This window comes from Mercenaria mercenaria, chromosome 5 (genome assembly GCF_021730395.1).
Source record: "Mercenaria mercenaria strain notata chromosome 5, MADL_Memer_1, whole genome shotgun sequence".
Lineage (NCBI taxonomy): Eukaryota > Metazoa > Mollusca > Bivalvia > Venerida > Veneridae > Mercenaria > Mercenaria mercenaria.
Window position 1 is genome coordinate 12614898 of NC_069365.1, and position 14485 is coordinate 12629382.

At 35.5% G+C, this 14485-nt stretch overlaps 1 protein-coding gene across 2 annotated transcripts in view; it reads right to left on the reverse strand.

Moving 5' to 3' along the window:
• Positions 1–705: 705 nt before the first annotated feature.
• The window catches only part of LOC123556473 (ubiquitin carboxyl-terminal hydrolase-like), a 78978-nt gene continuing 65198 nt past the window's right edge, over positions 706–14485 (reverse strand). For both annotated transcript variants that reach the window (XM_045347219.2, XM_053542694.1), the window contains one exon: positions 706–1487. In XM_045347219.2, coding sequence (XP_045203154.2) covers positions 1401–1487 — 87 coding nt within the window. In that variant the 3' untranslated portion in view covers positions 706–1400. The remainder of the gene's footprint in view (positions 1488–14485) is intronic.

Here is a 14485-nt window from a genome sequence, read left to right on the forward strand (position 1 = left end):
TTTTACACTAAGCACATCTTTAGACTTTGGAACAACATCGATCATATGTTTCCACTACAACAAAAACATGCATACCACTGTATTGTAATGTTCAATATTATATTTGCTTGAAAATCAGTATGAAGGATCAAGTGTTTTATTATGAATTCACATTTTGGTGAAAAAGTAGGCGTTTTAATATTTTTAGCAAATCAAAGTCTTAATTGCGCCATATTACTGGCCACAGGGCTACCATTAACTGTTAAAAGGGGCACAAGATACCAAAACTATACTGACTGAATGGGGAACAGAATAGATCATGATCTACACTGGTCGCAAATCAGAATAAATCGTGGTTAGCATGATAAGGGTTAAAGTCTTGCATATTCCTCAAAAATTTAATAAGGATGGTGGTAGGTATGAAGATATTGCAGTGTAAACACTATTAAATATAAATCGAGGGCCATAATACTTGATCTAAAGGTTGATTTGGCCTGATGGAAATCTTATGACCATATTACATTGTGTAAAAGTTTGATACAGAGTAGACATAAACCAATTGTAGGTGGACGGACTACAGACATCCAAGAACTCCAAAAGCTCACACTGAGCACCAGCAAAGATGTGCTAAATGCATATCACACTTTTATTAACTTTGCACAAGAGGATAATAAACAATATAATATATACATCCCCTTGTATCAAAATATGAAAGAAAACCATAAAAATCTTTCAAGCTTTTATTCTTAAATATAATAAAATGTGAATTAAATATGAAAAAATAAGAACTGACAGTCACTAATTGCTAACATTTCATGTACTCATTTCAGACAAAGCCGGATAACTCTTTTTTCTTCTATTTTCCAAAATTACCTTGCTAGGCAATGTCAAATACAAACACCTTTTGATTACAGTTATATTAAGCTCTGATTTCAAATGCTATATCATAACTGATGTACATAGTAACTAACAGAAGTGGTCACATGTTTAATACCTGTGTAATGATTGATCGCTAAAGGTGTTATTTTTAAAGATAAAAATATATACACTAATATTATCAAATCCAATAAACCAATCAAGTTTTAGTGTAAATTGTCATCTATTATTTTCTTTGTTTTGACTTTATGTAATGTAGTTATTACTCTGCCAAGGGGAAGAAATTACAAGTGTCACTTCACATGCAACTGCATGTAGTCACAAAAAGCATTTGCACAAGTTCGAATTGATTTAACAGTCATTTTACTACCAAATATTTTTAACCAAATTAGTTTGTTTTTGTATCTATTCTTGTATTAGAGATAATGGAGGTCAACAGAATCTGTTTGACTACTGAATTAACATTTACAACATATTATATCATGTATTCACTTGTGTAATATTGCAACATAGCACTCTGGTGATAAAAGAGGACTGCCAAACTTCTAGGACACCTTTGCCAACGCCATTAATGTAAAGTTGAGTTGTGTGGGATCTCGTTCCATGAACTTCTTCACAACTTTAATAGTGTCCTGAAACGACAAAAAATACCAAAAACAACATTATCAATGTTGTTTTATTCTGTTTCAAACAAGTTTATATCAGAAATAGGAGGGCTTACATGAACAACACAATTGATGGTCATCAAACCTGAACAAACATGGAATCACTGGAAGCTGCATGGTTCATCGGTTAGTAACCCTGATATTAAAGTCCCTTATCAAATAAAAATACAGATGATGGCAGGCTTTTACAGCCTCATGTGTCTGTATATGGACATGATCTATCATACAGTACTTAACTAATTGATACTAAGCTCACTGTTAAGAGAGTTAAAACATGCCACCAGAGAGGACGGGGAAGGGGGGCAAAATGTTCTACTGTTAAATCATTTTATTTCGAGAGCAAAAACTTTCGTTATTTCTGGTCAAAACAGGTTGTTTCTGTATTGACATTTTTTATTGCCCCTGGCTCTCACAGAGAGTGTATGGTTTAGCCATCAGATAAATTGTGCTATGTAAGAGGCTTAAAATTTACTTATAAAAGGTTTGCAGTATCTAAAAAAATAACCATACAGCCACTGGGAGCCAGGCTAAGTACTTCATGTGGCTATGGATTTATGGAATTCAATGTTTGAACATAAAAGCAGTAGTAATTTTACTTGTTTGTTGAGATTTAATTTTGTGGATTGACTCAAGCAGGAAATCCACCAAAAATTAGTCCCCAACGAATGTATATGATTTCACAGTATGTTAACAGTGCATTTCTGCATGTAGTATCAAACTGCTTTTATTTAGAAGAATGAAAACATATAAATATCAATGTGCATCAAATAGAGGCAAAAAAATATTCTCCTACAAATTAAAATTTCTATTCTGAAATTTTAATGGATTTCCTCAGGGAAGGTATCGGCCTGCAAAGCATCGAGGAATTACTGAATTCTGTTTCATAAGTCTGCACGCATTTTCAACAACAAGCCACAAAAGTGAATAAGGCCATTATTTTTTTATTTTTTGGTTTACGAACCGCCAGGATGACACATGGTCGTAGGAGGAGGGAAAAAAAATAAAATTAAAAAACAGAATCAGAATTTTTTTTCTCCGTAGGAAACGGACCTTTGAAAGGAATATGAGTAAATTCTACATAACATCACACAGGCTGCATGTTATAATCTTCTTTCCCACTTTTGATGCTTTTTCCTGCAAATATACCTGTGACCTTGGTTATATTTGATTAAAAATGAGCCTTGGGGCTTGTTATAGCAGCTTGAGAAAAAATTTTGTCTTGGTATTTCTGTGAAATTACATTAATATACAGCTGGGCAGGTAGCTGTAACATTTTTCTTGAAAGGACTGTACTATACATAAAAACTGCATATATTCTCACAAACTAAATGATTGGAGACATAGAAGTCATATGATAAACACTGACTGAAATTAATACCTTCTGTTAAAACAACAGATGGAATAATCTAATATTCCCCACATTTGAACAACACTGTCAGATCTTAAACCCATGGATATATGATTTTACACTCAGCAGCTTTCAAGCATCTTGGCTGTTTATGGACCCAGTCTGAAACTTAGGGGTACAGCTATATGACAACATACACTGCACTGTGCCTAATAAGCAATTATCTTTTTAAGTGTTAGGAATAGGAAGTGTCTAGCCATCAGGTAAACAGACACCTAGCCTATGTCTGTTAACTGGAAGCCTTGCCTTTCCTCATATGGTTTTCTTGGTATTTGTTAATTTATTTTATGAATAGGCCTAATGTAACACAACAGTTCATCTTTGCAATGATCTTTGAAAATTCTGTTAGTCAATATTTGTCTTGCCACATCTACTGCACAGCTACATAGTACATACGAAAAGACAGTAATTACATCTATAATCAACATTAATCTGATGTTAATATATGACGTACAATAATTTCATTAAAAATACGTAATTCATAACTAATAAACAAATAGGTTACTGGACGCCAAAAAGCTGTACAGGCGAAACGTTTGCTTACCGGGTCTTACAATTACACAGTTTTAATGTTCCCTGTACCAGTTTATATCATCAGACAAAAGTACTGTCATCACTGTGTAATTAAATGATATTTTTCGGGAAAAAAATGCTTTCATTGAAAGTTTCAAGTTCGCGTAATAAGCGGTGCATAGAATCACCGTAATAAGCATTGCGCTATTGGAACGACAGTTACCATAAACGTAGTTGTATACTAAATACAGACTGCATATCACCGACAATTGGCCGTTTTTTTCAGGAAAGCACTACGTCGCAACTTTGAATGTTCTTGCATTTTCATTAAAATTACTTCAAAACTTTGGAAATAATACAGCCTGGGCGCAGCCATTTTTAAACGTTTCGTAAATTGCGTAACAAGCATGCTGATTGGGCGCAGTATATATCGGAAATTTTAATTGGACGTTTACGTCATGCATAAGATATGAAGTTTAAAAATAGAATTATAGGAATTCCTAATGTTGATTTGACTCGTTCGCCGTGACGGATATTCGAAGAACGAGACTTTTTTTTCTTTTTGGAATACGCGATGCATTTTTTCTTCTGCAAGCTTTCATGTCATAGCGGAGGAAATAAAAAAATCACGTTTTTCCAATTTTATTTTTTTTCTGAAAACACGTTTTTTTTGAGCGGCGGTTCCGTAAACCGAAAGATCAAAAATAAAAGGCCTAACAAACAATGTATCATAATCATGAAAATCGCTGTAAAAGATTATTTCTTACGATTTTCTGCATTTCGCATTCATTTACGTAGTTCAGTGAGTACATGGTAATTTCAGTCTTGGCATAAGCAAAAAGAAATAACACAGCAGATCATGGAATTCCAGCAAAGCTGGAATGTTAAGGTCAGGATAAGCGACCTGTACCATATAGTCTATAGGTATCAAAATATCATGAAATACTATCATGAAATACTATTTACAACAATAGAAAGGTGTCAATTTATCTCATTAAACCCCCCTATAGGTAACATATTCGGCATTCCAATTGGCATTCCTAACATACCTGTGGTTATTTACTACAAAGAAAGTTTTTTATGGTCTGCTAACAAGGTCACTACATAAAGGTCACTACATATGGTAAAACCTGTTTATAAAGACAACCTGCTTATACAGACCACCTAACTTAAAGACCACAAGTCTCATTACTGATTAAAACACTTGTTGTGTATTTAATTAAGTCTCTGAATAAAGACCACCTATAAATAAAGACAATTTTGACTACCACAAAGGCGGTCCTTTTAAAACTTCTAAAAAAAAAGGAGAGCGCTGACCTTCGATCCTCGGGTGGGCCGTATGTTCTCCGTGACGATTTGATGAAAGACATAATATTATTGTGTCTGAAATCATTCATCCTCCACCTCTGATTCATGTGGGGAAATTGGCAGTTACTTGTGGAGAACAGGTTTGTACTGGTATAGAACCCAGGAACACTGGTTAGGTTAACTGCCTGGCGTAACCTAACACAAACAAAATCTAAAACATGTTTTATTTCACTGCTGAAGTATGAATGAAATGAGATACCGGCTAATATAGCCGGGAACCAGCTGAAGATCTTGGTGTGATCTGTGATAGGATAACTGCTGTATTACCAGCATGAATGACTGATGGTGACAAAATCAATAGTAATGTTCAATAATAAGACCTATATATGACACCATATGACACCAGTTGCTGGGAACTGGGTATAGAATCAATGAAAATAGCTTTATTATGTCTGTAGATGAATGGAACAATTCATGTGTTTATGAATCTGTCACAAAAACACCCAAACACCTATGCATGTGGTAAAAAATACATAAAATATAGTTCTCATAGTCATATAGTCTTGCTATCATTAAAGTTATAGAGATCTATTCTTTTGACATAGGCCTTACCCCACTCTTAGAAGTGTATAATTATTCTATTTAGTAGTTTTATGTCCTATTTTGATTGTCATTACAAAAATGCTCCAGCTTTTCATACATTCTCCATTATATCCATACCTTAAATTTTACAAAGTTCAGTATAATATTTTCAAAGCTGAAAGATGATTTCTTTTCTCTTGCCAAAGATTTACACTATGGTGTTACTTTGTTTTTGAGTGTGACATTTCAAACAAGCGTTTTAATTGATATCTTTACTATGATATTTTACAATTATAATGTTGTTTTGCATCCTGTGAAAATGGCATGCTCTTGTTTCTTAGAAAGCCCAGAAAATTCCCTGAACATTAATACAGCAAAACATTCATTTACATAATTATCTTAAAGTAATATGCATTTACACATTGTAAAAAATACTTGAGCCACGCCATGAGAAAACCAACATAGTGGGTTTGCGACCAGCATGGATCCAGACCAGCCTGCGCATCCACACAGTCTGGTCAGGATCCATGCTGTTCGCTTCCAGATCCTATTGCAATTAGAGAAACTGTTAGCAAACAGCATGGATCCTGACCGGACTGCGCGGATATGCAGGCTGGTCTGGATCCATGCTGGTCGCAAACCCACTATGTTGGTTTTCTCATGGCATGGCTCACTTCATGGACATAACTCATAGTTTAATTTTCTCTAAATGAGACTTCATGTATTCATGAAATTCGAAGACAAACCGATTGCCATGGTAACATTGTGGTTTTTAATGAATACCATGAATATTTGTGGCTATTCCTCATGCATAATGTTTTTTCATGACTGGTTTTGCCTCAAGGCCATAGATAAAGTACACCTGACTTTTTGCTACTGTGGGAGAACAAAAATTCAATGTTAAATGATACAAAACTTTTCACAATTTAATGTAATTTTTTGTTTGTTTTAAAAGGCTGCTGATTGATTCACTTGAAAAATATTTAGAAGAAAAAAAATGGAAAAGAAGTATCAGTAGTTAAAATGTCTGTTTAAAGTGTTACAGTATTTCTTGTTCACAAAAGAACAAAGCTATCAAGTACCGTTTGAAGCCAGGTATATCAAAGGTATATCATTGTCTTTTATACAAATAAATAAAAAAGAACCATATTTGACATTGTAATGATGAAAATAATAAGCATTTAACAGGATTTAAATTAATCTAAATATTTCTTAGGAAAGCAAGAAGAGAAAAATAGACATTCTGAGCATGAAATTCTAAGTCAAGTAATCAAAGTATGAAATAAATGAATTCTCAGTGTTAAGTCAGAGTCAGTAATAATGTGTGACACTAATGTGTAAATTGTGGACTTGATCACATAATCTGAGTTAGTGCAATGTCTGTGGCAGAAAAAAAGCTGAAAAATTGTGCCTGCCTGATGATTATAATACTGCTGAAAGGCTGAGCTCTTGGGGTTACAAAAGTTTTTCTCAGAGTCTAAGCACATTAGAAATAGGAAATGACCATGCTTACTCATCAGTCTGTGTTATACAGCAGTATCTAGAGGAAACCTAGCAACAACACTTGATTGACATTAAATCTGTCATCCCAATTTATTTTTTTATTATCACCAGACAATACCTGGGTGACTCACAAACACTTCTTAGGTTCTTAATATTCAGAAATTGTCTGACTTGCATATTATTCATAGGAGCCCATTTGATTAGCATTGTATAAGCAGTGTCTGCACTAGTAGAAATGGCATTTGCCTGATTTAGTTTGATATGTACATCCCGGGTTCAAACAAATTTTTGACTTGCTCTTACTAATGAATTTAATGATTTTGACTGTGTTTTTAGACTCTTGTACAGTATTTCAGCTGTTGATATCAGTTCTCATACTGTGATAAGATGAAGTCTTCCATCTGTACGATATTCAGTATCTTTTTTTTTTTTTATAAATCTTAATGAATTTGTGTGACTCATGGCACCGACAATTTTTCCACTTCAGCCTCTGTATATTAAGTATTAGTTGGGACCTCTGTTGCCAAATTCACATCACTTGCCTCTCACCTCTGAAGGTTCGAGCTCTACTTGGTCATCATGTTTAAGAAGTCATCCAGCTGATTAGCAGGTCAGTGGTTCTACTGAGGTCTTCCTCTACCAAGGAAAAGTCAAAATATGACCTTGCATCGTGTTGACTTAACCTTTACCGTGCTATATTTCTAAAATGGACAGTACCATTTATTATTAAACGGGGTGTTCACCGACTGAATAGTGACCAATGAAGACCATGTCAGTGCAGGCTGATCTTGGTCTGCACTGGTCGCAAAGGCAGAATAACTTGCCATCAGCAGGCTAAAGGTTAAAACCCAATGAAAGCAAGATGTTTAGATAATTATATTATGACATTTATAAAATCTGTTAATCTTTAAAAATGTTTAGTGTTTGAAATTATTTTTTGTCCAATGGCATTGCAGTACTTTTCAAATTTTCAGCAAATTTATTTTAGTAAATCAGCATTAACTAGCAGTCATTTATTAATCAGGTTAGTCATGTGTACAGAAGGGACAAGAGGTGTGTTATTGATTTTATTTGCTCTGACGGCATCCAAAAACAAAAAATAATTTCAAACACTAAAAAGGTTAATGTTTATTAATGTGCATTTACAAAACTTAATCAGCCTCGCGGCTCGTACATTGTTAGTATGTTGCCCTATTACTTAGAATATGTCGTATTGGCATGCAACATGTTTTGTGAAGAATGTCCCTTGGTGGGGGACGTTGGTAGCTCTGTTACAGTAGCTGATTAAACTTTGTAAATACACATTAATAAACACTAACCTATACATAAAAAGGATTCTGCCTATTATATCTTTCCCTTTGTGTTAATTTGCTGTGGATTGATTGACAATGTAATTTCAATATCTGGTGTGACTAGCTGAGGGACTGGAACATTACTCTAAAGACTTCAGCACTTGGGAATGGTCACTGGAATTTGGTCGAGTCAGTCGAGTCTGTTGTAGATGTTCCTATAGATATTTGTACATGTTTCAATCCCAATTATTAGCAGATTTTATTTTAGAAAAAAAAAAACCCATCTCACCTAATACAAAGGTGTTGAGTTCTGATTAGCACCAGAAAATGGTTGAAAGTAATAGATCAATATAAAGTTCAGCACTCTCAATTAACATTTCAAGGAAGACAAAAATATATATATGTATAAAGATTTTCTTTGTTCCAGATGTCCTGTATAACAATTGCCTATGAAGTTTAAACTTCCAAATTGAAAATTTTCTTGTAGAGAGACAACTAGACTAGCTACTTGTTTGATTATAAGTTACGTTTATTATTTTTATATGTATTCAACAGAGATATGTTAACCATGTTATATCTATGAAGAGAGGTAATTTAATATAAGTAGACTGGTAAATGTAAAGCCTCGATCTCACAGTCCCGGTGATGGCCCCGGTTCCTCCCGGTAAACATTAGCCAGTATATCTGGATGAACTGTGACATTTTTTTTGCAAAAATATAAGTTGGATCTCATATTCCCGACGGTGTCCCGGTAAACCCCGGATAATGAAGCAGAATCTACACATTGACCCCAGTTCAGTCCCGGTCTGACATCGGATATGAACGGTGATTGTCCGGCGTGAACCCGACTGGTGTTATCCCGAGTAACCCGGGTCGTAGTCGGTAGTGCCCCGATGACCGCCGGTAGCATTCCGTCATAGCCCGGCAACACACCGGCGCTTACTCGGTAGCATATAAAACAGGACGCACGTCGATCCCCATCAGTGATCTTGTAGTCACTTGAAGCAAAACATCATGTCGAAGACCAAGAAACCTGCCAGAAAATTGCCACCAGTGGGAAGCCAAGTTGAAGACAACTCTACTGAGAGGCAAACACAGAGCTCAACGGACAAAGACTCTGCTGGAAGGCAAAAATCTCCCTCCCCAAATCAAGCAGCTCTACCATGTATAAAGTGATTGCCAGTGACCCTGGATTACTACGGAATATCACGGTAGACACATGGTGGATATCCAGTATTACCCCGGAAATTGCCGGCATTGCGCAAACTGCGGTTTTGGTCGTCGTCCCCGGTGATTTCCGGTTGTATTAAACATTTTTAAAACAACCGGAGCTGTTTGCCGGTTCCCGGTTCATCAAGGATCTTCCCGGACGTTCACAAAATCATCAAAGTTGTACGCCAGTTCAACAAGGTTTATCCCGGATCACTGAACCGGGATAAACCTGGAGACCAAACCGTGACAGTGAGATCACGGCTTTAGGAATGTGACCTGTCTGACTTGGTAAAAGACATGTGCTTCCGTGGTGCAGTCCAAAGAAGTCGAAGTAAATAGACCATATTGTTTTCATTGTTTGCACAATTTCATGTTGAAAGTGTGCTGTAATCAAACTTTCACACTGCTAGAATATATTTTGCATGAAATGAGACAGTTTTCATGGTTATACTCCAATGATGGTGAGTTTTGAAGATCGAAACTGAAAGTAGGGGTTTATTGTGATAAGAATCTTTCTTAGGGTAACAGGCTACCAATGACTGGCATTTCATTAGGAACTATTCAACCCCCTTTTTTATTCTTTTTTGTCAATTTCATATAAAGCTAAGGTGCAGGAAAAAGTTACAGATCTACTCTATAAAGGTATGTAAGTAAGATTTAAGTGGTCATTTTTATATGAAACAAAGAAGGACTGGAATTAGTGACCTTAAACCTATAAATGAACTCAAAGTAAAACAAGAACAATTTCTTATCTGATAAGGGTCAGACATTAGGCATTATGCAGCACGAATATGCTCCTTATCTAAGCTATGTAAGTTTTAATTAGTTACAAGACTATTTCTCAATTAGTATTCTAGACAAGTGATTTAGTAAAGAAAAGGCTGTCATTATGACAAAATGCACAAAAGAATGTTTTTAGCAAATTTAGTCATCTAAGGAAAATAAATAAGTATGCAAAGTTTTAAAGCTATATATGCTTTTCAAGAAACAAAATATTATTAAGAAAAACCTTTTTCTGTGTTAGTTCTTAGCTAGGCCACAACCTATGACTCTAGTAACCTCACCAAGCAATATCAATAATCAGCAAAATCAAGGTTCCTCAGTCTTTGGGGCATGAAATATTAAAATTATTAGGAGTAAAGTATTTTGGACTTGTTTATGATTTTGGTACAAACAAGAGCTGTCTCCATAGGATGACACATGCCCCCGATGGCACTTTAAATGAATAGTTATGGCCGATGTTCGAGTTTAGGACCTTTGACCTACGGTGCTGGGTCTTGCGCGCGACACGTCGTCTTACTGTGTCACACATTTATGCGTAGTTATTTTAAAATCCATGCATGAATGACAAAGATATGGACCGGACACGCCCATCAATGCACTAACATGAAAAAAGACCTTTAACATCTAAGTGTGACCTTGACCTTTGAGCTACGGACCTGGGTCTTGCGCATGACACGTCGTCTTACTGTGGTACACATTCATGCCAAGTTATTTGAAAATCCATCCATCGATGACAAAGATATGGACCGGACACGCCCATCAATGCACTATCCCTTAATGTCTAAGTGTGACCTTGACCTTTGAGATACAGACCTGGGTCTTGCGCGCGACACGTCGTCTTACTGTGGTACACATTCATGCCAAGTTATTTGAAAATCCATCCATCGATGACAAAGATATGGACCGGACACGCCCATCAATGCACTATCCCTTAATGTCTAAGTGTGACCTTGACCTTTGAGGTACGGACCTGGGTCTTGCGCGCGACACGTCGTCTTACTGTGGTACACATTCCTGCCAAGTTATTTGAAAATCCATCCATCGATGACAAAGATATGGACCGGACACGCCCATCAATGCAATAACCTTTAATGTCTAAGTGTGACCTTGACCTTTGAGCTACGGACCTGGGTCTTGCGCGCGACACGTCGTCTTACTGTGGTACACATTCAGGCCAAGTTATTTGAAAATCCATCCATCGATGACAAAGATATGGACCGGACACGAAAAATGCGGACAGACCGACAGACTGACAGACCGACAGACTGACAGACCGACAGACAGACGGTTCAAAAACTATATGCCTCCCTTCGGGGGCATAAAAATGATATGTTATGCTATGAGCATATTCTGTAGTACCAAAGACAGTCATTCACTGACATACAACATTGATTTGTTTATAGCCATTAATGATGTCACTCTTTTATTATGTCATTGATGCCATATTTCATTAAAAGTCACATACAGGCGCCAGATAACAGTTACTGGAATTCACAGGCCTAATTGAATTTGTATTTATTTTTACAACATCTATTGAATACACAACAGCTAGCATTGAATGCATGTTGTTCTTTTATGAGCCCCCTTCCCCTCCCCTGAAAGAACTTATGGAGACAAATTGAAATTGACTATACAATGTCTTAACTGCCATTATAATGTACAGGAATATATATAATTGGCTTCTTTTTCTTTTAAGACGCAAAACTTCTTATCTGTTTGACTAAAATGAAATGAATATGATCATTATGCCACGACTTGGACTAGTTCTTAGTCTATTTACATATCTAATGATGATAAACAAAATTTAGTGTACAAAGTTTAAAAGCCAAAGCTCATTATGAAGAAAGGATCAAATTAAACAAAAATTTTACACAAAGTCAACACCCTTGTAGATTTCAAAATATCAGTGATAAGCAAGAGTGCACTTGTTTTTCTCCTGTGTACTGATTATGAAGTCATGCAGTGAGAGACAGTTGGCTGTAATCAATCACTGTTCTTATCTCAGTTCTCCTATAGAACAGTAATTACAAACTATTTGCAGTCATTCAAAATCATGAAAGCTTTGTTCAAATAAATAACATGGCAATAATCCAGGACATGAAAACCTGTGGGGAATTTCCCTGTACTCACAGGAAGTGCAAATCATATCATGTCTGATAGAGTACAGTTTGAAATTGTAGTTTAAAATTGTGTATGAAAGTTTTTGTTGGGTTTAACATCACCCCAACACAATTATAGGTCTTATGGCGACTTTCCAGCTTTTCGTGGTGGTGGAAGACCCTAGTTGCCCATCTGTGTATCAGTTCCTCATGGGTGGGCACCTGGGTAGAACCACTGACAGGCTTGAACCCACATCGTTGAGAGGCAAGTGATTCACTGTCAGTGACCTTTACCACTCGGCCACGGAGGCCCAGTGTATCAAAGTAGTATTGTGTGGATGTAAATACACAGACAGTTGAGTAGGGAAGGCACCAGACTTAAGCTGAATGCACCAGGATATCAATACAGAGGTCCAGAGTTTGAACCCTAAAAAACCAAAATGTTTTGATAATACAGAAATCATCCATTCTCTCCCCAGGCACACTATGACCTATGCTATATTCATGTTTGTAAGCTAAGAAAGGCCTATGTCTTAATCATACTGTAAAATATATTTTATCTGACATGACATGCAACCTTCACACATTTCCATAATATGACTTAAGTCTTTGTAAAAGGAATAATAATCACTGCATCTGCCTTGAAAAGTAATCATTTCCCTCCACTTGCCTTGAAAAGGGTAATACATCCTCACATTGGATTATTACTGACAGAATTATTCAAACCCAAAAGTTCAAATTTTAAGAGAAACTGTAATTTCTATTTTTATACCATCATGGGGAATAAAATGAAGATCATTACATGAAGTCACAGACGAATCATTTATACATTTTGTAACAGCGGATCAAACATTATAATATGTAAATGAGGATGTCACCTTAGCTTACGTAACAAAACCACTATATAACCTGAGAACTTATACACCAAAGTCATTCATAAACCTGTTGGGATTTATCTCGTCAGCTCATCGAAATATTTCAAATTCCAACAAGTTTGACATGCTTTATGGTTTTAAATATGAAAGTACAATTGTAAACTGATCCATCGGAAGGAAGTTCCAAATCTTAATCTCATTCATAAAGCTTTCTTAATACCCTAAAACACTTGCTATGTACTTTTTATTTTGATTGTCCATATTTTATGTCCTAGATTTAAAATAATAAGCTTAGGTAAACTATGTAAGTTTCTTGCCAAAAACTGATACTATCTAATTTTTTTTAAGGTTATAACCTCTACATAACTTAAGACATTTTTAAATTCTTTGGTTTACAAAACTAACAAAAAAAAAAATGAGAAGAAAAGAAATAAAATCCAATTAATGTCAGCCTTAATGGAATTGCCCTTGATCAAAACAGAATAATCCAAGGGCAAACAGTACAAATAACAAAACACTCGAACAAGTATAGTAAAGCGTATTAACGCAATGGGTATCTGAAAACTGATATTTTACAACTTTCCTGGGTATCTGAAAACTGATACTTTACAACTTTCAGCAGTGTTGCTTCATAAACAAGCAAAATGATAAATGTGTAGGTTGAAGTGTGTTTGGTGATCATGTTTTATTAATTTCAGGTATCAAGGATGTTTTTGTGGAGGACGTACTACTGTATTTCAAATTCTGATGAAATACATTATTACATGGGGAAAGCAATACAATTATGATGTGTAAAATACTTTAAATATAATGTCCTACCTGAACTTTACAATATAACAAGACCAGCCTAAATTGACAGCTAGTTTTACTATATGGCCATTTCATGATGCCAAAGACTTATAAGAGTTTGAAAGCATTAAGTGCTTCTGGTCAAAATATAAGCCAGACTTATGAAACCTGCCACTTTAGGTCATCTCAGGATGCTGAAAATGTGTGTAGAGTACAAAAACATTTGAAGCAGTTTTCTAGAAACATGCTCACAAACAAAACTTTCACCAAGTTTTTTATACAAGGGGTATAATTTCGACAAAAATTAAGCCTCTGTGAGATCCACTCCACAATTCAGTCAAATAGTCTCTTAGAAACCTATGTATATGCAATACTTTAACCAAAGGGTCATAATTCTGACAAAATGAAAGCCAGTTTTGTAGCTTGTCCTTTGAGGTCATGAAGACGACATTGTGTGAAGTTTCCAGCATTTGGTCAAGAGGGTTCTGAGAAACCTGCTTACATGAAAAACTTCAAAAACTTCAAAATTAAAAAAGGGCATAATTTTGACAAAATAAAAGCTGGTTATGTAATTTGCCCCGTGAGGCAATCTCATAATGTG